At 36.2% G+C, this 26,663-nt stretch overlaps 2 protein-coding genes and 1 long non-coding RNA gene across 4 annotated transcripts; 1 reads left to right on the top strand and 2 right to left on the bottom strand.

The window, feature by feature from the left end:
- Positions 1 to 377: 377 nt before the first annotated feature.
- snx10b (sorting nexin 10b) lies at positions 378 to 2,908 on the bottom strand. Its single transcript, XM_058747128.1, has 4 exons — positions 2,258 to 2,908; positions 2,069 to 2,169; positions 960 to 1,061; positions 378 to 775 (listed from the first exon to the last, which is right to left on the bottom strand). The coding sequence occupies exons 1-4, from the start codon at positions 2,399 to 2,401 to the stop codon at positions 559 to 561; spliced, it is 564 nt and encodes a 187-aa protein (XP_058603111.1). The 5' UTR covers positions 2,402 to 2,908; the 3' UTR covers positions 378 to 558.
- A 712-nt stretch (positions 2,909 to 3,620) lies between these two features.
- On the bottom strand, positions 3,621 to 7,127 carry cbx3b (chromobox homolog 3b). Of its 2 annotated transcripts, none has more exons than XM_058748188.1 (5): positions 6,900 to 7,127; positions 6,219 to 6,364; positions 5,962 to 6,127; positions 5,378 to 5,535; positions 3,621 to 4,476 (listed from the first exon to the last, which is right to left on the bottom strand). In XM_058748188.1, the coding sequence occupies exons 2-5, from the start codon at positions 6,356 to 6,358 to the stop codon at positions 4,359 to 4,361; spliced, it is 582 nt and encodes a 193-aa protein (XP_058604171.1). In that variant the 5' UTR covers positions 6,359 to 6,364; positions 6,900 to 7,127; the 3' UTR covers positions 3,621 to 4,358. The 2 variants fall into 2 exon arrangements, with proteins under 2 accessions (XP_058604171.1, XP_058604170.1); XM_058748187.1 differs by having other exon boundaries at positions 6,967 to 7,126.
- A 5,625-nt stretch (positions 7,128 to 12,752) lies between these two features.
- On the top strand, positions 12,753 to 18,059 carry LOC131522588 (uncharacterized). Its single transcript, XR_009266572.1, has 3 exons — positions 12,753 to 12,860; positions 12,965 to 13,047; positions 16,063 to 18,059. It is a non-coding gene; the product is annotated as an uncharacterized LOC131522588 (long non-coding RNA).
- Positions 18,060 to 26,663: the final 8,604 nt, after the last annotated feature.

Genomic DNA, 26,663 nt, shown 5'->3' on the forward strand with positions numbered 1-26,663 from the left:
GCAGCGGCGCCATCTGCTGGTCATGTGTGGCCTCACACGATTGTTAAATATTTATGAGAAGACACAATTTGTATGACATCCAGACAATGATCTTTTATGGCTAAGTATGGCAATAAAATTGTTTGAGTAGAGATTATTATTAGGATTTAGCTCTGTAAGGTCGGGTTTAAATCACGTAATGTCTTAATGCTCTGTATTTGCTTATTAAGATGGGGTTATTGCATTTAAGGGACTTCACACGCAAGCATAAATTCCCTCTCGTAAACCTCTCAGCACACATCTGTAGTTTTAACAACAAACTGTCTTCCACACAGGCCACATTATGCTTTTATACATTCACTTGATTGCCAAGGAAGACATTAATGTGTGCACAAATGTGGTTTAAATAATTAAATTTATTAGGTTATCTTCATCAATACAGAAAGTATAAGTGCAACACCGTTTCAGCAATGACAGTAACTTTTTTCCTGTTCCATTGTCTCTCCTCATGGGCTGTAATCTTCATTGTTGAATATGTTCCTCAGTAATGTCTTTATGTGTTTAGTAGAAAATAGTCTATCACTCTGATTCACAGTGCATATCGTCCTCTTCTTCCATGCTCTCTTCAGACTGAGATTCAAAGCGCTTGTTTCCTGAGGCGAAACTGTGAATGGCCTCAGAGACAGTGTAGCGACTTCGGCCTTCAGCACAGGCCTCGATTTTTTTCACACTTAGTTGGGACTGTAGAAAGAGATGTAAGCAGCTGTCCGAAAGCAGCACCGGGCTGTGAACCACCCTTGAGGATGTAAGTATATACAGTAACTGATCACAGAAACCATAAGCAAATCAGTTCCTGTATTTTTGGAGATTCAAGAGATGAAGCACTGAGAGCTCAAGCTTAATGTATTCTTTCAGTCGTGGTTTTATGTTTGTTTGTTTGTTGTATGTATGTTGTTCTTTAGTGCTATTTTGATACTTACTCTTCTAGAAATTTCCTGAGTCCTTCCATACGGGCTCCGATCTCTCTGGCATTGTTGAGACTGAAGAACGGGTTTTTTGGAGGCAGTCTGGGTAAATGTGTTCTGCAATTCAGAGACAACAACAGAAGTTCAGTTTTCATTTGACAAACAGAAAATTGCCCAATGACTGAAACTTTAATGTGTCTACAATACAGCTGCCTAATATGGTAATTAGCAGTATTGTTAACTAAAATTATTTAAAAAACTTTTCTGTTTATTAAAATAAAGCTGAAATAAATGCTAACACTTTTTCACTATCAACTAGTTGCTTATTTGCATACATACAGTATGACTGCTACTAGTAAACATATTGGCTTTTTATTAGTGTTTATAAAGCACATATCAATGCCTTATTTTGCCTGATCATGTTCTATATCCCTTAATCCTGCCCCATACCTAAATAGCATTAATTAGGAGTTTATTTAGTTAGTTAGCCAATAGTGAAAACTGGTCCCCAAACAAAAGTATGACCAATTAAGGGGGGTGGAGTAGTACATGAAAAACTAACTAAGATTACTTTTAATTACCAAAATGACAAGAAAGCTACTTAAAATTAAAAATTGAAAATCTAAAAATAAAAGCTAATTTAATAAATACTAAAATTGTATATAAATACTACTAAATAACCCTGGTAATTAGCAACACTTAGTTTATTTGTAAATAGTAATAAATTACCTTGGGATATAAATCGGGTTAATTCTGTGATGCTCATATTAATTTATTAAAAAAAAAAAAATACATTTAAAAATTCTCACATATACAATGACTTCAATACATCTTTACTATGATGATCATGTTTTTAATTTCTGTAAAAATTAAAAAATGTCAAGGTGTGACGCTCATATTAATTTACAAAAAAATAAAAATAAAATACATAGAATAATTCAATAAAAATATTCAATAACTTCATGAAAATCAGATAAAATTGATATATTTTTATATATATGTTTATGTCTAAAAACTTTCATGGATGCTATTTTACATCATTGACCCAATTACAAACTATTAAGCATCAGTGCACAATTACTGAACAAAGTAAATATTAATAACAGGATGCAATGGTTACATACATGAGCATGGCATTTTCCTGTAGCTTTTTTCTTAGCCACACAAACTCGCTGTATCTCCGCCGCACACAGGAACTCTTCTTAGTGAAGGCCAAACTGTTTGTCTGAATGAATATGAAATATAAAGAATGATCAGGAAGTTAACGCCATCTGTTTTGACCACTTTGTATCATATGTTCTGATTGCACTTACATGTATACAGATTTCATAATCCATGTAAGCATGCCAGAAATCCTCTTTCTGGATGCGAGGGTCCCTCACCCACACGCCAGTGAATTCCTGCATAAGTCCAAGAACGCTGGAAAAGACCTCACGCATACGCTTACAAACGTACATTGGACATGGACACAGCCAGTACTTAGAGGTTTAAAAAAAATGGGAAGAATAAAAAAGGAAGTATTTTCATGAGACATCGGTCTTGTTGACCAACTGGGGCTGATTCATGGGAACTGTAGACTGGGGAAAAACATCCAAGCTCATTTTGCGTCTCTGACGGACAGCGGTGCTTCATTTTTACCAGCCACCAGAGACACGGCAGACTAGCACTGCCATAAAAATAAAAGGAGCAGGAAAAAGCAGCTGGAAAAAATGGGTACCATAATCATGACACCTGCATGTTTGAAACAACTAGCAGTACTTAAACAGTTATTCATGTACAGCTTTTCAACCCTCTTGATATTACAGATAGGTTACAGGGTTATTCTATTTAGCTAAAATTAAAACCATAAAAAACATGATAAAATACATTTTTAACTGAAATAAAAAATAAAAACAGCTAGTTTCTAAAGCAACATTTCTCATTTTCATTTAGCGTAACAATGTACTAAAATAACTGAAACTGAAATAAATATGAAAAAAAAATAGATTTATTTTTAAAAAGAAATAAAACAAGATTAAAAAATAAAATAAAAAAATGAATGAAAATTTTCAGCATCATTACTCCAGTGCAAAAGATGTCTATTTCAGATAAATGTTGTTCTTCTGAACTTTCTATTCATCAAAGAAACCTTAAAAAAAAAATCTACTCAGCTGTTTTCAACATAATAATAATAATAATAAATGTTTTTGAGCAGCAAATCAGAATACTAGAATGATTTCTGAAGGATCATGTGACTGGAGTAATCATGCTAAAAATTCAGCTTTGAAATTACATTTGAAAATATATTCAAATAGAAAAGTTATTTTAAATAATAAAAATATATTTCAAAATTGGACTGTTTTTGCTGTACTTTGGATCAAATAAATGCAGGCTTGGTGAGCAAAAGAGACCTCTTAAAAAAACATTAAAAATCTGTTCAAAAACTTTTGACTGGTAGTCTAAAAACAAATTCAGAATATTATAATAGAAATAACAAAATTTTAAAAGTATCCCAATGATACTAAAATAACACTGGTTATTTTAAAATTTCATTTTGAACATTTTGTGATTTAAAAGGAAAATCTGATGAGAAAAAGGTTGCTTCATCCATTTTTACAATATACATTCAGTATAGTTATTTGATTTAAGACACTTTTTACAAACAGCTGCAATTTAACATAAGAATAATCACAACACTTCAGAGGTAATTTTATGTTTATTTAAAGCACCTAGAGATTGCTCACTCGAGATTAAAGGTTAACAGTGATCTTTACAGAAAACAGGAAACCAGAAGATCGAAACTGCAGGACAAAGACCTTTAACACAAAACCCCAAAACCTAAATGGTCTGTTTATACTACTGCTATGAAACTGACACTGACCTACAACACAAGTGTTGATGTCCACAAAAACATGATTGTATAGGCTACATTCTAGTATTAGTTTTGTGCAAATCTATGGATTTATACCTGCATGAGCCACACTACGTCCTCGCAGATCACAGGATCCCTCACAGTATAACTGGAATAAGTGCGTAACCAGGGGTTAATAGTACATCCACACATCAAACAGTTCCTATCCAGCAGGTATTGTACCATCTGTCATCTCCTATGTGTAATCACAGTTCAGATCATAGTAACAAAGAGGACAGAACGATAAACATCACAAATGAACTTTTAAACAACAGACCAAGAGATACAACCACATCAGATTAATAAACCACTTAGCGGAGTTGTAAAACCGTACACTACAGTAGAGCTCTAATACTCCAGTCACATTTCTACAGGTTAGTGTGTTGGGAAGAGCTTCACATTGGAGTGTGGATTCACACACTTTGAATACGTGGTACATCAAACAGTAAACTTATGCCACAGTGTTTGTTTATGTTTAAAGCTGCCAGGAGGTACAGTAGTATCCACTGCTACATATTTCTCTCTCACTGCTCATCTTCTCCATGCCAGGTCAGCTTGTCCTCGTAAAAGCGGATCACCATCTCGGGCCACCTTTTACTGGCCTCTCCGGCTGACAGTAAAGCCACCTCATCTGTGTTTTTCCTCAGATGAAATAAAGAAATGATGATCAGTATTAATGGACAAATACAGCAAATTAAAAGTACAAGCAGCAGCTGCAGCGGTGGATTAGTGGAAATAGCACTGTATACTATCTTTTTTTGCTGTGAGGTTGCTTTTGATCTTTCGCTCTATTTTTGTGTTGAAGAAGAGCATGGAAATGAAAAGAAAGGAATAGTACTAACAGTACAGTATTAACTAAAACTATTAAAAATGTTTTTTGTTTTTTTTGCCAATTGAAATAAACCTGAAATAAAATATAAATATTAGACAAAACATTTAAGAACTAAAATAACAAAACCTGAAATAAAAATAAATTAAGTCTAAATATTTAAACATTCAAAAAAACCTATATAAAACATATAAAAACTGCTAAAACTACAATTAAAACATAAAAACACTGACTTAAAATATTAATATATAATTTTAGAAGTATATAAGTTAATATATATATATATATATATAAACTAATAGTATCTTAATGATACTACAATAATACTATTATTATTTTACATGAAAACAGAAAACACAAAAATAAAAAATAATTTTATTTATCCATATTTTAATTCAGTTATTGTTTATTTTATTTCAAGTAATGTTTTAGTTTTATAATAACTCTGACATTGTGGAAATTTCAGCACCTGACAACAATGTGCTGCTATTTTGATCAGCTTGTTGCTTTTCTAAACAGTTTTCCAGTTTAGGCAATGTGATGTTGAGCATTAAACCCAAGTTAACATTTAGGTGTATATCAATGCATGATCTGAGAAAAAAAAACTATTCTATGCATTGATTAAATAATTTGAAATAAAAATATCATTACATATTCAAAATGAATAAAGCAATGTAAAGAAAGCCCACATATGGTCCAGTGTAGAAATATTACCACTTGATGAGGAACATGAGCTCTCCTTGTTGGTCTGTGCATCCGATGATGCAGTCTGGTTCTGGGTTGTTAGATTGGCCTGCTGGGATCTCAGCGTTGTGATCATCAACCTCCTCATTACCCCTCTCAATGAGCTCCTCCGGAGGCTGCTGGTGAGCCTGCATGATTCCAGACACAGAACTAAACTATCATAAAGCCTGACAAGAGGGATACAGTATATATCACATAGCAAGAGCAATAAACCTGCAGTTTTTGGAGAGGGTGTACAGGACTAAAACTCTATACCAATGGTGTTCAGTCCTGCAATGGAGTTTAGCTCCACCTCCTCCAATGATCCTGAATACCTTGATTAGCTGGTTTAGGTGTGTTCAATTAGGGCAAAACTCTATGGAAACTTGTCTTGCAGAAGCAGGATTGGACCCAATGCACTGACACTGATGTTACTCATATTATGGCAAGTATTTGTCAGTTTATCATCTAGCATAATTAAATTTATTGATGTATTTTTGGGGTATAAAATGCTTATTTTGAAACAGTGTAGTGCGGTAACAGTAAAGTAAATTACGGTATATAAAGACACTAACCATATCGGCATCCAGCTCAGTTAACTCTTGCTTGGGCTGGACCTCCAGTTCTAGAGACTGACAGCCCTCTTGATCAATCTCTCCTGAGACGGTTAGGTTTCTGAGAAACTCCTCTATCAGCTCAGGACAATCCAGGTTGTCCTCTGGCTCCCAGGTATTCTCTGCACTGTGGAAAGTTTGACAGACATGTCATATTCTGGTACATATTCATAATATAATTATATGACACACAGGCAACATTTGTTCCAGAAACTCACTCCGTGAAGCCTTTCCACTTTAGATAATATTCAACTTTTCCATCATTGACTCTTCTGCGGATGATTTTTTCCACCGCAAACTCTTGGACAACCGTCGTCTCTTCTGCTTTCCTGTTTTTCACATTCTGCTTTTTCCTCATGATTTCCTATTTAACAACACTACATTTAATAATGTTTTCAATACAGTACTTCAATACATATGTTATAAAGCATTTATGTTATGTTTAGCATTAAAATAAGATCATTTGACATGAAGGGGCTTAAGGAAACTAGTCAGTGATGAGAATTTTCAGTTTTTGTTATTGTAGGCCTTTAGAAGAAAACTTTACATTACACAGATCACATGATACACAACTTGCATTGCACATACAATAAACGTTCAACACTGAAGTCTGAAATTTTTAAAGAAGCATTTCCCCCTTGAAATGTGTGTTTGTTTGCTCTTAATGTATCAAGCGATGTGTCCATATGACACGAGGGACACCAGGAATTTCTTCGATAAACAATGACAACAATACGTCGCTGCCAGTGAAGTCACCGCTTATATGCATGACATCTCGTTTCCCACGAACTAAACTTTCTTAGTCACGGACCGAGCAGGCTAATATTATGAATGTTTGTTATATTAAATGCTATTCTTTCTACGCCACTGATGTGAATTTGGTAAGTGCGCGTGCCCACCTGCCGAAGCCTCACGCGCTATTCTTTATTCCCACTGCTGCTGATTAATGCTCAGTCTGTAACTTACAAACAACGCGCTGCATCCACACGATCACAATGCAGTCCGGTAATCGAGCATTGCTCACTGTGTAGCTTTCACGGTCATGGCTTTACTGTTGTGTTTACATAACTTTTCATGAATGAGTCAAATTAAACATGGCCGATTGGGAGAAGGGGAGGAAGTGGTTTCAAAGGGAAGAGGTCAGTTCAGGAAAGCCGGGGGAGGAATCCTTAAAGGCGCATCCCGAGAGCAAGACATGGCTAAATTTCTCTGTGCACACAGACTGTTTTCTTTTTTTAGCGCAGGACGTGTTCAGATGTGTTAGCCTTGGAATTACTAGCAGCTAATACTATATTTGGAATAATTATAATTCATATTGCCACCTTTGCCGTTTTTGATGCCAGTTTTAGAACGGCAGTGATTTGTTGTGTATATAGAAACTTCTTGCGTTTCGGTTTAGGAAAGATAGGGAAAATATCTATACGTTGTGTTGACGTTACAAATGTAGTATTGTCAAAGGACACTGGAGGGCGCATGCGCCACTCATTTTGTGCATCTTCTGTATAAACCCAACAGCTTGAGTTCAGTGATCCTCTTTATCGTTGTCATATAATGGTAGACCCATCAAAAAATTCTTAAACGATTTTCAGTTTCGCATTTAAAACGACCTTTAGGCCAAAAGTATAATTTACCTTATTTTTTTGGTTTATTGTTGTTAATAATAATAATAATAATAATAATAATAATAACAATAATAATTATATACACAGTGTCTGGTTTAGACTCAGATCAGTCTATAATTGCACTATAATTGAGTCTAAATTAAGGAGTAGAATATTAGTATTAATGCGGATCTTCAGACCCACCCACATTTAAGGATGATGCACACGTGTGCTTATGTATGTATGTATGTATGTATGTGTGCATTATTTATTACTTATTATTTAACAGGAATATTTACGGTCATTTATTGAGGTAAATGAATAAATGTTTTTATGCAAAAAATGCATTAATACATTTAGTAATGATGGTAATATTAATCGAAGAATGCATCTAAACCTCTTCTGCATGGGGTAGTTAAGCGGGTTTACAGTGGTGATAATACGGAGCTCTTTACTTTAGGACGCTTTAATGTAACTGACCACTGGTTTGGGTGTAGAACCTAAGCGCCTCCCATTTTAGAAATGATTGACAGTTTTCAGCCTTCCAATCAGAGAGGCGTTTGAATCGGATTGGTTCAGTTGTTCACCCAATTGCATTAAAGATGAAAGAAAGCAAGAAAGAAAGCAAGCAAGAAAGAAAGCAAGCAAGAAAGAAAGCTATTTGTTGGAGAAGGCCTATCACAAACCTACCACAAACAAATTCTCCTTTTAACTTTTTATTTTTATTATTTTTTTTTTTTAACTTAATTTATTTTACGTTTACTTGCTTAATATTTAATCTACCAAAATGACAAAATGAAGACGCAAAATCCGGACTTTCTAAATTTACATTTCATGTCAAACCAACCCTGGCCTCTTCTATACTATGTCCACAAGAGGTCGCTATGATCTATTCATAAATCTTTTGTCATCTCCATTTGCAGTAGTTGTTTTGTTCCTCATAAAAAGTTTCATTTTTACGAGATAACTTGTAAAATGTTTTATTACATTAGTTAAAGCACATTTTACATTCGCTAAGTTTACTTTATTTACTTTATAACTTCTTTATTAACTTTATAACTCCTTTTGACATTCTGTGCAACTGTTGTTCAAAAGCCTTTTTAAGCCTAAATATTTTTTGATTTATAATTCTGTACTGCACTTAACAAATGCATTTGATCATATACAGTGTGTTATGTAAAACATGCTGTTACATCTTAAATTGGGTGTCAATCAGACTAACATGCATAGCTTATAACTCTAATAATATATATTTATAAATGCTCATTGTCATTTAAATATTAATATAATTTATTAATTCAGAATACATCTTTGGTAATTTCATCTGCATAATGTGCAGCCTTTTCTTTATTTTAAACAGAAACAATCCTCTCTGTACATTCCATGTGTAGGAGGAGCTGAGTTATTCAGCTGAGGGCCCGGGTCCATAATGCTTGACAGATGGGCTATAGAATGAGAGTTCTGTAGTGCTCAAGCGAAATCCCAGATTTCTCTCTCTCTCTCTCTCTCTCTCTCTCTTTCCGCACAGTCCGGTCCTCCAGTCTGCTCTCCGTCTCCAGCAGTGACAGTCTTGAGTGGGCCGTATGTGAATACGTTCTTTAATGCAGCCATGTCTCCTGTCAGGGTAGAAATGTGTCCAGATGGAGGGACCCCGCTGTGCAGGCCTGGCCAGCACTCGAGGGGTGAGGAGAGCTGATGTGTGGGGTGGGGATCCGGTCTAACTGGACTCTTTCTCAGCGTGAGGGTTGCCGAGTTTTGGCACGCCACCGTCCCTCGGCTCAGGTTACAGGTACGCTCGTGCCGGCCATGTCAGACATGTTGTTTTTTTGTGGCTTGTCAACCCCATGAACCCTGAACAGATTAGTTTGAGTTCAATTTAATGAAAGTGTTCTGTGGAGCTTAATTCATCGAGCAGTTTGTGAAAGGGTCAGCTGATTTACACCAAGGAAACTGAACGGCTGACATTAAATACGATCACTTCATCTGTGCATCTCAGAGCTGATCATTAACTGATTTTTTTCTTCTTCAGAAAATTGAATTCCCACCAGAATATTCTCTGTAGTGTCTTTAGTCCTGACATTGGAACCTGATGGTCAAACAGAGGTTTATTTTAATAGTTTTCTACTAAAATTAACAAAACCAATTTTTTTTTATTAATGTATTCAAGTTATTTATAGAAGAAAGTAAATGTTTTCTTTCTTAAGACCAGAATAAAGCATTTTCCACCTTTATTTGAATAAATAATAATAATATTGCTACTTATTATTGATTCACTCCTACTTTGGCGCAAATTAAATTACTTTTAGGTTAATTTTATAATTTTACACACGTTCTCTGTAATTTCTACAATTTATTCCTTAAATGTGTAGCTGGACAAATAGAAGAACAAGTATTTGCCCTTTAAAAAAGTTAATTAATATATATATTATTTCTTTAATTATATTGTAAATCAACACTTTGTGAACCACCTTTAAATTAAATTACTAAAATATTTATTTTTCTTAACATAGGAATAAAGCATCTCTTATCTTATTTTTGAACAAATATTATTATTTTTAATATTTATTATTGACTCACTTCTATGCACAAAATAACCCCAAAAAAAAATCCCACCAATTAATAGCTATCTGTAATTTTTACAACTTCATCCTGAAATTTGAACCTGATTGACAAACAGAGGAACAAATATTATACTTTTAAAGTTAAGTTAATTCAGATTTGTTTTTGTTTTTAAAGATTTTGGAAATCAACACTTTGTGAACCACCTTGAAATTAACTAAAAACACAGGAATAAAGGATCTTTCATCTTATTATTTGAACAAATACTATTATTACTTATTGGTTCATTGCTACTTTGGCCTATTTCCATTCTATCCAGTTACTTCTTTCATTTATTTATTTATTTACTGAATTTTTATGCGGCTGAAAGAGGCTTGAATTCAGCTTTTCATTGCAAACGCACAATCGTGGATGTGATTCAACCTCAACACATGTCAAATTCCGCCACGGATGAATCGGAGAATCAAGCAAGCCAGGGAATCTCACTGAAAGCGCCTCGCAGTCTTTCTCAGCAGTGTGTTTGTCAAAACTGTGGGTTCTGTATGTTTTACCGGGTATATCTCGCTCGCCCATCGCGCGCTGCCTCTCCGTATCAGCACTCAGATCACCATTATCAGCAAAGTGTCGGCTACACTCAGAGCAGTCATCTGTCATTCTCCTTCTTTTGCTTTGAAAAGCCCAAACCTGACACCGGCTGACAGCCTCTGTTGTTTACCCAACTAGAAGGACACGGGCGATTGTTCAGAGAACATGACACGGCATACTGGGCGGCAATATGGCGGACGGCTGGGCCCCCTCATCAGCCGGCTCTCAGCACCTCCGTCAAGACTCAAAACCCAACAGAGTATCAGATTCACAGGCCCATATTTAAGCAATCTGAGGTTCACATGATGATTTGGGTAAGGGACTGGGGAATTGAGCCAGGGAATTGAAACTGACATTCTGCTGGGGGAGAGACGGAGGAGTTGAGGAAAGACCACCTGGGTAACCTTTCATAGAGCTGTCCTCTGGTGCCAAAACACCTTGGAATAATATTCTCCCTCTTGCTCCGTTTCGCAGTCTTGTACTAAGTGCTAAAACAGTGCCAGAACGTTCGTGAGCATATTCAGTTAGGGATATTTCACCCACAAAATAATTGAAAATTCTGTCATTTACTCACGTTCATATTGTTCCAAACATATCTGACTTACTTTCTTTTGAGGGAACTAAAAGAAGATATTTTGAAGAAAGAACAGGCTTCTATTGCATGGACAAAAAAATTCAGTGGAAGTCAATAAGAATTGAAACTGTTTGATTGCAGCATTCTTCAAAATATCTTCTTTTGTGTCCAACAGATGATAGAAATGCATACAGGTTTTGGTGAGTAAATGATGACAGAATTTGTATTTTTGGGTGAAATATCCCTTTAAACCAATTCATATTGTTCATTCACAAACTTCTAATGCTAAAATCCTAATAAATCATGGTAACACTTTACTTAAGGCCATTATTTATAATGCATTATAAAGGGTTATTGAAGGGTATGATGCATTATAATTATTTATAATGTGCTTTGTAATACATTATATCTTGTTGTAAATAATTATAACCAAATGCATAATGCAACAATGAATTGATAGGTGTTATAATGTATTAACTGTGGTTACATTTATTTATGCAATTGTACAATGCATTATAAGGTGCATTACAAGGCATAATTAATGCATTAAAACTACTTTTATAATGCATTATACAGTACATAAAGGCTTTAAGTAAAGTGATACCTAAATCATTTGTATATACCTGCATTTTTAATAAACAGCGAATCCTAATTTCATTTAAAAACTGAAATTTATTAACACATTTTGTTTTAAAAAAAGCACAAAAACATTGATCATATATTGCCAATGATGCTGAAAGGCTTTTGTTGTATGAAAAGTGTGACAAGGGATAGTTCAGCCAAAACATATATATTTTTTAGAAGATATTTGGAAGAATATCAACAGTCCAAACAACATTGGAGCCCATAGACTTTTAGCGAATACAAAATACTATTGAAAATATTATCTTTTGCATTCCACAGAAGGAAAAAAGTTATTCATGAGAGTGACTCAATAATAACAGAATTAGCATTTTTGAGTGAATTATCCCTTTAATATTCTCTCCATATGCATGCATGTGTGTAAGAGAATGAGAGTTGTTCTGATCACCGAGAATAGAAATGACTCCTTGGTTTATGTGCAGAATGGCAACAATGAAAGATTGTTAATATGATGTCTTAATAAGTCTTATAAAGGCTTCATGGTCATTGTGGGGACTGCGGGTGCCTTTACATACTTGAATGGGAAATTCCAGTCTGTTCTGCACACAACAACAGACCTGGTGGGAATTGGCAGCTGTCTCACTCTCTCTATTTTGATGTCTCTCTCTTGGTCCTTCGTTCCTTAATACATAGTGTGTGTGTGTGTGTGTGTGTGTGTGTGTGTGTGTGTGTGTGTGTGAGATAGGGCCTTTTGAGAGAGTGAGCAGACATCCTGTGTGTGACAGGGATCACTTTCAGCAGAGCACTACACTCATTTCCCTCCTCCAGCCCACACACAATCCTTTCATTCACTCTAATTAAGACTGAACACTGCGTGCGTGTGTGTGTTTCTACATCTGAAATGAAAAGATTCAGGTGTTGGTTCCTGTTTAGTGTATTTATTTCTTACCAGAGATCAGGTGAGTAAAAGGCTAAAAAACAATGGTGAATGCAAACAATTAACTGGAATTGTGTAAAATGATCACCTCCCTTATGTTTTCTTGTGTATGTCACTTGGTGGAAGCTTGCCAAAGAAAGCAGATGTCAACATGGGCAGTTCGCATGACATGACTTCATCTTTGAAAACCATGAAGCAAACTATGCAAGGTAAAAGAAAATATGGGTATACAATAAATACGGGTTCACTTGCAATCAGAACCACAAGCTTCAATGTTTCATGCTGTGAATGTTATTGATGTCCATGAAACCATCAAAATTCAACCAAATACTCCCAGTAAATTTATTTTTTTATCAGTTTTTCTTAAGTTCATGCCATGTTAATATTTATGTATTTATTTAATTATTTGTATGTATTAAATTTGTGACTTGTTACAAATGTTTGATTTTTAGGGTATTACTGTTGACGTTTGCGTGATACACAATTTTGGCACTGTACTGTCCAATGTAAAATTGGTTGGCAAAGTAATAAAGCGACAGCTTAGTACTTTTATTCAGCAAGGATGCATTGAATTGATCAAAAATGACAGAAGACATTTATAATGTTAAAACAAAGTTTTACTTTGTTCATCAAAGAATCCTGAAGAAAGATTTATCACAATTTCCACAAAAATAGAACTGTTTTCAACACTGTAAATATTAAGAAATGTTTCCTGAGCTCCAAATCAGCATATTAGGATAATTTCTGAAGGATCATGTGGCACTGAAGGCTGGAGTAATGATGCTGAAAAATCTTTGCCATCGCAAGAATAAGAGAAATGAAGAATAAATGAAGAAACTGCTTATATACAGAGTATGGCTCTCTTAAAGCTGGATAGTGCTCTCCTGACACAGGCCAGACCCTCAGTCAACTCTCGGCTCTTTCTCTTAAGCAGCTCAGGTCCTTACATCCTTCAAGTAATACTGAATAGAGTAAGATTTGGGAGGAAAAAAAGTGAACGGAATCAGTGGAAAAAGTACAGCCATTGTCCACCAGCACCCATTACGTTTTCTCCAAGAGCCCTTTTAAAGCCAGTGATTACTTTTGTCGCTCTGCTCTGCTTTTGAAACCAGAATCTGGCAGCGGTGGTTTGAGCCGCGTGTAACACAGTCCAGCAGGCGACATGTTGACCTGTGACTCTGACAGGATATGCCATGAGAGGTAACAAGAGCGGTGGATATGCCTCAGGCCACTGAGAGCCTGAGCTCTCACATGCATTATTCAAAGGCCTGCCTCAGGGGACAGCAGCACTAATGGTCTCCATGAGAATGTACCTGATAGAAGGACTGCGGTCAGTTCATTTAGCATCACAGCACCTCTGGCATCCAGCTTCATGACAACATACATGGCTCAGATTGCTGGCTGCATACAGCCGGGAAAAGCACTGAGACGTGAGAGTGAAGTTTCGCTGTGAGAAACTGTGGTGAAATCAAAGTCTTGAGTAAAGAGCAGTATTCTGTATCACCGTGAAGTATATACTTCTAAGTCTGATCCAAAAAAAATAATGCATTTGGACTCGCTTGAAATTGTACAATAACGTTGTTTTTGAAAGCTAGACCAATTTTTCAATACATTAGTTAGAAACCAATATAACATTGTGTGCGTGTGTGTGTGTGTGTATACACAGTGTATGTACAATTATGCCTCTCTCTGTCTCTCTCTATATATAATGCTATGTTATATATATATATTGCTTATGTTATATACACTATATACACTCATATACGCATATTCAAGTTACAGTTATATAATGAATATGTGAAAGCGCACACACAAAGTGCGTGTGCATGGTAAAGAAAAACCCTTTTACAACATCCAGCCAAGAGAAGAACGCTCTCCAGGAGGTAGACGTGTTACTGACAAAGTCTACAATAAAGTGAAGACTTCACCAGAGCAAATACAGAGGGTTCACCCACAAGTTGCAAACAAGGCCAGATTAGACTCTGCCAAAAAACATCTAAAAAAGCCAGACCACTTCTGGAAAAGTATTCTTTGGATGGCTGAAATTAAGATCAACCTGTACCAGAATGACGGGAAGAAAAAAGCATGAAGAAGGCTTGGAACAGCTCATGATCCAAAGCACACAACATCATCTGTGAAACATGGTGGAGCGGTGTGATGGCGTGAGCATGCATGGCTTCCAGTGGCACTGGGTTACTGGTGCTTACTGAAGACGTGGCAGAAGACAGAAGCAGCCGGATGAATTCTGAAGTGTATTGAGCTATACTCTCTGCTCAGATTCAGTCAAATGCAGCAAATTTGATTGGACGGTGCTTCATAGTATAAATGGACGATGACCCAAAACATATAGCAAAAGCAACCCAGGAGTTTTTGAAGGTAAAAAAAGTGCAATATTTTGCAATGGCCAAGTCAATCTCCTGATCTCAACCTGATTGAGCACCCACAAACAAACAACAACTGAAGTCAGTTGCAGTAAAGTCCTGGCAAAGCATCACAAAGGAGGAAACCCAGGCTTTGGTGATGTCCATGAGTCCCAGACTTAAGGCAGTCATTGCCTGCAAAGGATTCTCAACCAAATTTTAAAAAATGAACATTTTATTTATGATTATATTTATTTGTCCAATTACATTTGAGCCCTGGAAGATGGGGGGACTGTGTATAAAATAGTTGCAATTCCTAAGCATTTTATGTTACATTTTTGTTCAACCCCTTGAATTAAAGCTTAAAGTCTGCACTTCAATCACATCTTGATTGTTTTATTTCAAATCCATTGTAGCGGTGTATAAAGGCAAAAGCACAAAAACTCAGTCAGTGTCTGAATACTTACATACCTGACTATGTATTAGATGTTTTATATTTTACATATATTAAATATAATGATATATTTCATATTGTTTTTATCAGTGTTAACATTTTTAAAAATTATTTACTTTTATTTCATTATTTTTGGGGCAAACCCATATAAAAAAAAATTTTACATTTTAGTTTTGGCACACATAAAAGTAAATAGTATGATGTAATAAGAGGTTTTTTTTTTAGACTGCACAATGCCAAATCTGCATTGTCACTATAAATCATAAAGCCTAACATACAGGGTTTATACTTTTGTATGTTTATATATTTTTTGCTTTTAACACCAGAAGCCATCAAGCTGATAAGCTAGCATTTCAGACACACTTTTGCGTTCTGAGGAAGCAGATAACATTGTTTGTTTGTGATTTCAGTGTGCGGGTTGGAAAGCGGCACTCCAGTCGGGACTCAGTGACTCCTCCGTCTCACTCCAACAGGTGTTGATCTCACGGCAGGCCCTGACAGGAAGTTTCCGCAGCTCTCCACCAAACCCATTGGAGTGCACATCAGCCTGACGGACGGATGAATGACACCAGTGAAAAAGGAGCGCTATCCTTCGGGCTAACCCGCTCAGGATGAGTGACAGGGTGCAGGCGGGAGAATAGACTGCCTTTGAACCTGAAAAAACTCTTTTTCCTCCCTTTCCCAACTCTTTTCTCCCCCTTTTCTCTTCTTCAAGGTGCAGATTCCCCCCAAACTCTGGCCGATCCTCTCTTTTCTCTGTGGTGGCGTTTTGTTTCGACTGGCTAAGGGTGTGTGTTTGTGTGTGTGTGTGGTGGGCAGTGCAGGGTGTGAGGCGTGTTAAATGCTCTCCTTTCAGAGGCAGAATGTGTCAGTCAGCTCACAGGCCCTGTTTTGTTTGGAGCTGTCAACTCTTCTGGAAGAGGGAGAGGAAAAAACGGGGGAGTGAAGAGGGAGAGAGAGAAATCAGAGGGCAAGCGGAGAGGGACGTGTGGGTGTAGGGAGAGAGACAGCTGGGAGGCCTACAGGAGAGCCTGACCTCACCTCAAGAGCAAAGGGTCACTGGCAGGCCACTCACAACTATTCCACAAAGCTGAAATGAGTTATTGAATACTCAGCCCACAGCAGAATAACTCATGCAGCTAGAAGAGCAAATGATATACAAAGTATAGTAGCATGAAGGTGTTTTGAAAAAGAGAAATGGTATATGGCAAACTTAAAGGGACAGTACACTCACAAAATAATCATTCTGTCATCAATTCTGTCACCTTCATGTTCTTCCAAATCTGTATCGACTTTCTGTAGCAGAATGTTGACGCATATACTCTGCATTCAGTGTAAATGTAAATGATGAACCGGGGCTGTCAAACTCAAAAAGTAAAAGGCACAAAAGTAGTCTATAACTTTCAAGTCTTCTCAAACAAATATGATAGCTTTGTATGAGGAAAATTACAAAATTTAAATTATATGTCAATTTGAAAAAGTCATTGATGACTCTTAACTATACATAATGTGGCAAGTTTGAATATAGACTAGTTTTGCTGTATTGTATTATAAGTTATTGAATGCCTTTACAGAACTCCCGAAAATATATATATATATATATATATTTTTTTAAATATATTCACATAAATTTTCAGTAACACTTTAGAATACTGTTTCTTACTTACTGCATAACTAATAAGGAATTATTGAAGAACTAACAGGTAATTACTCATTAACACGGTAAAAAGGACAAGTACAAAGTACTACTACAGTAGCAACTTTGTTACAGTCCACTACTATTATTAGCCTATAATGGAAATGAAATATGCATTTTGTTTGCTGCACACCCAAAAGGACTCATTACAATAATTGTACATAAGTTTTTGCCTGTATGGTAAATAATTGCTTTGTGCGCATGTTCTGTAGGAAATATGCTTCGTAAAGGAACCCCAACTCCACTGTCTTGCCATAACTATCCAACTTACTACAGATACACTCTGTAACATGCTGGTTTGTTTATTTATTTACCGAAACACTGGGATGAAACTGTTGGGTCATATTTTTTTTTTTTTTTTTTTTAGTGTTGGGTAGTTTTTGTGTTGTGTTAACGCCTAAATCGAAATACTTCGGATGTTAAAATATGTTCTCAGAGCTGTACACTGTTTATGGGCAGGTTACGGAGTCAGTCACAGCATATTGCAGCTATGAGTGAAACGCAGAGTGGAACCCAGCTCCCGCATGAGATCCAGCACCGCTACCGAGGAAACTGGAGACCGGTTGACTACACTTAAATTGCTTTTAAATATTTAACTTTTGATTGTAAAATGTTTGTTAAATTAGTTTAAATGTGGGCTGTATACAACGGAATAAAATATGCTGTATTAAGAAATGTTCTCATCTGAATTAAAGATTGCAAACAAGTTGTGCTGTGTATTTTACAAAGTTTGATTACTTTTATAGTTTTTTTTTTAGAGTGTAAGTTTGATTTGAGTCAAAATGATCTAGTAATTATTATTTACTAATAGTTTCACTTTAGAATACTGTTTCAGGTTCTACGTAATTAATGTGGAATTATCTGATAATTCTTTATTAATTACTAAAGGGTTCACTATATTTTCACATTAGAATAAGCCTACTGTTTCAGGTTCGAAATAAGTCCTGAAGAATTATTTGATAATTCTTTATTAATTACTAAAGGGTTCCCTGTATTTTCACTTTCCCTCAGTCCTTGCCTTACATACAGGAATTGAATTAATGGTAATGTGGTATATGCTGAGGAGGCACACATACAGTACTGTATATAAAATATAAAAACTAAGGTGAGTTATCACATGGCACTGGAGTGGTGGTGGGGTTCCTATCGGAAGCTGATTTCTTACAAAACACACTCACAAAACAATTCACTACACAGGCAAAACCTATATAAAATGTATTGCATTTATTAATATTGCATTTTCATACTACTACTACCAATAACATTTATATGAAAGGTCACAACTCAATGTAATTGTGTATGACTGTTCATTAATAGTTACTTCATAGTTATTTTTCTTGAACCTTAACGAGTAGATAATTAATAGTAGTTCTCCAGGAGGTATGACAGAATACATTAAATACAGAAACAGTATTCTAAAGTGTTACCAAATTTTCTAACAATATATTTTGGCAAATTTTTTATATATCTTTGAAAATACATTTTGAACATATATATTTTGGTATATGAAGGTTGAAAAGCTAAATATATTTTCAATTTCATTGAAAGTCACTGCTTAAATACTTTTAAGTCATCTGGACCACTTTTTGTCATTTTTGGACCTTGACTGCCTCTAGTCACCATTTACTTCCACTGTAAGTAAAAAAACAAAAAAACAACATATATATATATTTCTGAGAAACTATATAAATCTGAAGAAAATCAGATTTTATGTTTACTCACCTCATCTACCATTGGTTGGCCAAACAGCGAGCCCCGCCCCCAAACTCACGCCATTGGTTGAACCAGTGTTGCCATGTCAGGCTGGCTATGCTCAAACAAAGGAAGAAAATGTTTTGATAAAATATATCCACAGTGTTTTAAGGTTAACAACCTATGGATATCTCACAGCTATCTCTGCATTTTAAACTGGGATAGAAGAAAGCATTTTATTAAAATAAAAAAAATGAAAATCACTTCAGCTTTAAGTAAGAGTCACATAACATTTACTCTTAAACCTCCCATACTCTGTGCTCTTGCCTTTGTTGGACTCAGCAGTGAGTTAGCGAAACGCCACATTCTCATCAGATTGTTTGTTTTGTGGTGACTCTCTTTTGTACAGGGACCTCCTCCACTCTGCTTGGAGAGCTTCCCTTAAAGGCTGCCAATCACAGTCAGGAGAATGAGGGATCACTGACAGATAAGAGGCACAGGGTGGAAGGTGAGGGTCAGGCGAGTAACAGAGGACAGAGTGACAGAAAAAGAGAGAAGCAAGACTATAAAAACTAAATTCCTCCAGATTTCTCCGGTCCATTTCTTATTTTTCATCATCATGTCCACGGTGGTTTTAAAGTGAGGATCAGGGGAGAGGGTTTGCTGACAGACCCTCTCTCACAGGGAGCGGGACAGACTGGTATGCATCTGCTCTGGCTCCGTGCCCCACTGAGTGTCAGCGTGCAGATGGAAGTGGTTATTTGTAATAATAAACCCTGGGAATGGGAGAGATGTGTGCCCTCACAGCCTGAGACATGCGTGACTCTGAAGCCCAAACACCACTGAGGACAACACAGCCCCAACACAATCAGGGATCTTGCTACTCTTTTTGAATACTCTTTCTGAATCAGTTCAGAATGGATGGCATGAGGCTGTGTGTGTGCTGTAATTTTTTTAATACTTTTTGTACATTTGCTTCCATTTTGTTACATTCTCAATAAATGCATTAAGGTTCATTGACATGACATTATTATTATTTTGGGATCCAGATCTATTAATTTATACAAAAATACATAAAAATGCAATTCATACATACAGTGACTTAAAATACAATGAAGAGAATGGTTCAGTGTTTCAAGAATCTTCAAAGAAGAGAATGGTTTAATTACTGCATTAAATTTCATTTTGATATTTTTTTTTATTTATATAATTATTTTTCTGCTTTTTAGTTGAAATACTTTTTTTCTGACAAAATCAGATCCCAACGACTGGGTGTCAGTAAGTATCTTAAAATATTAGACCTTTTTATGAAACGGAATGTTATTTTGTGTGAATCCCCAAATATATAATGATACTTATGAATGATAATAAAAAAAAAATAATAATAATTTAATTTAAAAATATTATTCTTTGATTTTTTTAAATAATGATTAACATGCACTTACTGGAAAACATGGTGAAATGAAAATGTTATAACTTTTTATTAGTTGGTTACATCACATTCTATTAAATTAATTATTATATTTTTCAAAACCATATGAAACCAAAATGAATACAAAGACTTCATTTCAAAGCACTTACCATAAGTTTTGTACTTTTTTATACTTATAAACCTGTAGTTGACTTGCAGTCTTTGAATTTTTATAATGTAAATATTGTGACATAATTTTTTGTTGGTTCTGTCAGACGACTTTGCACTGATTTTACTATTGTATAAATTGTATAAAAATGATGCTCAAGCTTTTTCCTGCCAATCACAGTTGAGGTTCACTATCAGGTCTCTTTAGCTAACTGTAATTTCAGAGTGTTTAAAATGTCACTGCAACATTTTGGATAAAAACATCACATGCTCCAAACAGAATTTATTACAGTACACAACCCAGAGGCCAGAGGCAATATTTTGCATGAAATCATTCAAGTATTTCTTCACTTGCCGGGAATAATTTACGCCAAGAGGCATGTGACGGGACTGTACTCAGGGACAGGACCTGAGTGAGCTCTTTTATGAGCTGAGCGTCCGCATGTCAACCTTTTTCCTTCCACAAATAAATATTGCGCAAATGGCAAAAAAGCTCGATATTTACACTCAACGCATGAAAACACATAAACATTAGTTTTCAAAGACTGCGTGCTTAAACTCTCATTGCCCTCGCAGTGAAAACAAGGCAGGATGGGGGATTCTGAAACACACATAGGCTACAGTATGTCTTAATTTTGGGTGTTTAGTCAATCAAGTTTTAAACAAAACTCCAGCAACCTGTAATTATAGCACTGAATATCATCATAAGCTACTTCCTTCGTGTGAACGCTAAAATTCATCCCCTATTAAGTGATCAAATCGATCAAATCTTTCATTTGCCTTTGTGCTGGTCACATTCACTTTCCCCCCTTTCACAGAAATCTGGTTAATTAACTTCTGTCGAGTCTGCCGTGTTGATTGGCTACTTAAGGACTCAAAGTCCTCACGCTCTTGTCAATATTGTGTGCATCAGAGCTCTGATTGGCTCTTCTTTTGTTAACGAGCTGGTCGGTGCGCTGACAGCCATGACAGCGATGTGGCATGATGTCTTTGTATGGTGAGAGAGGAGTGCGGTCCAGCCAGCTCACGCTGTCACTCCGCAGCTGCTGGCTGTCTCCGGGTGGATCGTTCCGTGCCCCAGCCCCTCGTACACTGTCTGTTGACCTTCCAGGCTCGGGGCTCTGTTTCTCTCTCACAGCTGTGCGCTTTGAACCCGAAATCGGTGTGTTAGAAGCAATCAGGGCCAAGCTCTGTTTTCAGTCCTTTCACCCTCAGGCCTCACAAGCTGTTCTGTGTGATCAGACTTTTTGGGCAATGAGATTGGATATGCTGGTCAAGAATTAGAGAAACAGTCATTATACAGGCAGCTTGTGGTTTGGCTCTGATCAGAAAGCCTTCATGGGCTGTTCTTTTCTCTCTCAGGCAGTCATTACTGTGTCAAGAACAAGAAGAACATGTCTTGTGAAGATGAGAAATGTTTTATGTTCAGTGTTAGCTTCAAATGTCTTCCTATGTGAAATGTATATGTTCTTATATATGGAGGGTTGTGTTCTTTTTTCGGTAATAGCTTTATAATCATGCAGTGCTGTTTAAGGCATTCACGTTCTCGTGGAGTTCTGTTTAATTTAATGCAAATAACTTATTTGATGCTGCTAAATTGCTTTGACAGCTGTGCAGCGTACTGTAAAATATAGATTGGTACCACTTTAAATGTACTTATATAAAAAAATATGTACAATGTACTTATTGTGTTCATATTGTATTGAAAAACACTTTTGCTGCTATTGAGGTGGGATACGGGTAAGGTTAGGGACAGGTTTGGTGGTATGGGTAGGTTTAAGGGTGGTTTAAAGTGTAAGGGATGGGTCAACAGTGTAATTATAAATGTAATTGCAGATATTAATTACAGATGTAATTACAAGCAGGTAAATTTTAAATATAAGTACAATGTAAAAACATGTATGTACACAATAAGTGCATTGTATGTAAATGATTAATTTAAATGCAAGTACATAGTAATATACTAATACAAGGTGGGACCTATAGATTAAATTAGTAGATGTGTTTTGAAATATGGTAGTGAGCTTCTAACTGGTCTAAGCTTGTAGACCATTGTAGACAAGCAACAAACCATACCAGTTGGTATAACTAAAGCTTATTTTAAAGGATAGGTCACCCTAAAATGAAAAATCTGTCATTAATTACTTACCCTCATGTTTTTCCAAACCAGTACACAAATTAAGATATTTTTGAAGCTACGAGAATACTTTTTGTGCGCAAAGAAATAAAAATGAATAAAATATTCTCGAAGCTTCATAAAATTACGGTTGAACCACTGAAGTCACATGGACTATTTTGTCCTTATTTTGTCCAATTTTGTCATGTCCTTATACGCTTCTGTCATTAGCTGGCCTAAGTTGGTTATTAGCTAGTCCAAAATAATCATTAGTTGGTTTAAACATGTCATTAGCTGGTTCAAGATACATATTAGCTGGTTTAAACTCCTTATTAGCTGATCCAAGCTGGTCATCAGCTGGTCTAAACTAATCATTAGGTGGTCTAGTAAAGTTATTAGTTGGTACAAGCCAGTTATTAAGATGTTGTTAGCTTGTCTAAGTTGGCAATTAGCTAGTCATTAGCAGTGTTGGGGGTAACGCATTACACGTAAAGCAAGTTACGTAATCAGATTACTTTATCAAGTAACTAGTAAAGTAACGCATTACTTTTTAATTTACACGAAAATATCTGAGTTACTTTTTCAAATATGTACGTTTTCCCATTTATTGACTGCTAGCTCTCCTGTCCCCAAGTTGAGAGAAATCGGGGTTACACTTTTTTTAAGGTGTCCTTGTTACAGTGTAATTATGCATTTAAGTACCGAGTAATGTTAATTAACTACATGTACTTACTATATGGTTAGGATTAGGGTTTGATTTACTTGCATGTAATTATGCATAATTAATTGTTATTATAATAGTGAGTACATGTAACGTGTAACGAGGACACCTTTAAATAAAGTGTCACCGAAATTGGGAGTGAGTGCAAAGGTGTTGTGTGTGCTGTGTAAAAATGATGCTTACTGTAGGTCTAGACTAAATGTGAACATGCATTTCCTCACTTGCACAAAAACAAAAAGCAAACTCAGAGCATGACGCAAACCTGCAATAATAAAATGTTAAATAACACAAATATCCTTTATGTATTTAATCACACTTTTTTAACCATTATCTTTGCTGCTGACCTCCACTGATCCAATTCAACCATACTAATAAGCAAAAAGTGACATAACATTTGTGTCATTTTTTGGTAATTGAGAAGAACTTATTGAACTTTCTTCTCTTGCATCCTATTCTTCATGGCCATCCCGAATGGCAGCACCGCTGAAAGGTTTGTTTGAGCTTTTTGAATGTACATTTTCTTCAGCCTGAGGCTTATACGTTTCACTTTTGGTGTGAAAGGGCTTCTGTACTTTCCAAAAATATAACATTTTTTAATATTAAAAGCAAACAAGCAAGCCCAGCCCAGATGAGAAAAAGTAACGCAAAGTAACATAACACATTACTTTCCATAAAGAGTAACTTAGTAATGTAATATTGTAATGCACTAAGCTAATTACTTAGTCTTATTAGCTGGTCATTAGCTAGTCCGAGCTGGTTTACCATTGTGTTTCAGCATTGAACCAACTGCCAGTTTGCCATACTTTAAAGTGACCAAGCTGATTTTTTGGTTGTTAGCTAGCCATGATGATCATTAACTGACCTAAACTGGTATTAGCTAGTCTAAACCGATCATTAGATGGTTCAAATTAGGTATTAACTAACTGCTTATTAACTGGTCCAAACTGGTCATTAGCTGATCTAAACTGGTCATTAGCTTCTCCAAGCTGGTTATTAGCTGGTTCAGATTGGTCGTTGGCTGGCCTAAGCTGGTATACGTCCTTCAAGCTGGTAATTAGCTGTCGACGATAGTTATTAGTAGGTCTAAATTAGCTCATCCAAGGTTGTATTAGCTCATCCAAGCTTGTCATTAACTGGTCATTAGGTGGTCATTGATCATTAGGTGATTATTGATCCAACCTGGTCATTAGCTGATCTAAAATATAGCAACTCTAAACTGGTTATTAGCTAATCTAAACAGACCATTAGTTAAATCAAGCTGGTTGAAGTTGGTTTTTACATGCTTCAGGCTGGTCATTAGCCTGTCTAAATCAGACAATAGCTGCTTATTAGCTGGCTCAAGCTGTTCAATAACTGGTCTAAAGTGGTCATTAGTTGGTGCAAGCTGGTTATGTACTAGTCTAAGGTAGCTGACCAGCATTTCTTCAAAAACCAGCTTGACTACCTAAAGATGGCATGACCAAATTTATTTATTTTTTGACAGTCCACCACCTTGGATCATCACCAGCGTGGATCATCTATAAAACAGTTCCCTCTTTCAGCTAACACCATCTTACACTGGATTTTCCAGCAGGTGTATAAATTGTGAACACTACAATTAGGCTATTTTATACTCTTTCTGCTCCAGTCTCGCTACTATGGTAATCCACCACTTTTACCTTTTAAAATAATGAATAAGAGCAAAATCTCTGTACAATGCATGTCGAATTTACACTCTGCTAAAACTAATTCAAGTATTCGCCTGGCCTTCTTTTGTCTTAAGCACATGTCCAAACCACAGCTCCATGTTTTTCCTCTGACAGTCTCTCCTCTGACTCACTAATTGAATGAGACAGCCATCGGCTGCAAGCCATTCCTTCTCTCATGCGTTTTGAGAAAACTTTCCGTCCTCATGACTGCTTCCAGCAATATGGCAGGACTCCAGTCACACATTGTCAGTGGATAGTCTTACTTCTGCTCTTTCTAAAGCCTGTAAACAAATAAGCCAACAATAATAACAGTTCAGCAGTCCATAGAGAAATTCAACATCTGTAAAATTCCATCAAAGATAAAACTAATCAGAATAAAAGTGTTTCAGTTAGATTTAGGGAACAGAATCAACATCGGATGTGTAATCAAGATGCATAGCAATGTGGAAATCACGGCATCCTCCTATTTTTTGCCTTTGAATCTGAAACAGTTTTTTAAGTAAGATTATTTTAAACACTGTATAGGACTTATAAATACGTCAAGCAATCAGTGTGAATGACACATTAACACACTTGCACAGTAGAGCCAAAACTGCTATGCTCCACTTGTCAGCCCCTGCTTGCACATAGTGTTTCGAGAAACTGCCAGATATTTTCTTGACTCTACAATATTTGCAATTTAGAGAGAATGACCTTTCTATGAGATGGAAAGGTTGCTGGGGATGAAAATTTGTCTTTATGTTAAGATTGCCACTGAGTTCTCAAAGCCACAGCCTTTGGTCTGACCGACCAGCTGTCTGGAACTGACAAAACCAGAAATGGATTTACATTGTCCATACTCCAGACTGTCTTTCTCAATTTAGGAGCCATCAGGAGGCAATCTGGAAATTGTTAGTCAGTGAGTCCTTGCAGTAATTGCTTGCAGCTGAGAATTCAGTCTTGTGTGAGTGAAGTAAAGGGGGTGGGGAGAGGGAAACCTGAGATGTAACAAGTGCAATTGATCCTTTTCTGAATTCCCTCTGTGAGGAACCACATTTGGGCTCCACACAGCTCAGGAAACAGGCTTTCTGCAGCAGGAAATGAAGCAGTCGCACACAGACAGACTTCTGTTTTTGTTCAAACACGCAAATACATATCGAACACAGAAAAGAAATGAAACATAAGGATTTAAGATGTCTTCACCAAGTATACGCAGTAAATACTCAGCGGACTGTTATCTTCTAAAAACGTAGACATTTGCTCACATGAACAGGCACGCTCAGATGGTCCTGGTTAACGCTGAGACTTAGGGGCTCCTACAGTTTGTTTCCCCTGTGTGTTCTAGTAAACAGCATGACAGTATGTTTGATTAAGGCTGCACGCTGGAGAGTGCAGGTTTTGAGGACACAGTAGGGGTCTGCGCTCTCTCAGGGGCCTCTGTGTGTTTACTCTGATTGTTTTAAGGTCAGAGAGAGAGCAGAGAGACGTGCAGAGAGCTCAGGCATCCCCGGTCGTTTACCCACAGCCAGTTGGACGTATT

Source organism: Onychostoma macrolepis, chromosome 16, assembly GCF_012432095.1.
Source record: "Onychostoma macrolepis isolate SWU-2019 chromosome 16, ASM1243209v1, whole genome shotgun sequence".
Taxonomy (NCBI): Eukaryota; Metazoa; Chordata; class Actinopteri; order Cypriniformes; family Cyprinidae; genus Onychostoma; species Onychostoma macrolepis.

Excerpts from the sequence above, each read along its gene's own strand:
- snx10b (XM_058747128.1), bottom strand. The coding sequence starts at position 2,401 with ATGTACGTTTGTAAGCGTATGCGTGAGGTCTTTTCCAGCGTTCTTGGA. Across the intron at positions 1,062-2,068 it reads CAGGAAAATGCCATGCTCAT|AACACATTTACCCAGACTGC; the intron begins GTATGTAACCAT and ends TCTGAATTGCAG. Across the intron at positions 776-959 it reads CTCAGGAAATTTCTAGAAGA|GGTGGTTCACAGCCCGGTGC; the intron begins GTAAGTATCAAA and ends TACATCCTCAAG.
- cbx3b (XM_058748188.1), bottom strand. The coding sequence starts at position 6,358 with ATGAGGAAAAAGCAGAATGTGAAAAACAGGAAAGCAGAAGAGACGACG. Across the intron at positions 6,128-6,218 it reads AAGTGGAAAGGCTTCACGGA|TGCAGAGAATACCTGGGAGC; the intron begins GTGAGTTTCTGG and ends AACTTTCCACAG. Across the intron at positions 5,536-5,961 it reads CTGAGCTGGATGCCGATATG|GCTCACCAGCAGCCTCCGGA; the intron begins GTTAGTGTCTTT and ends GGAATCATGCAG.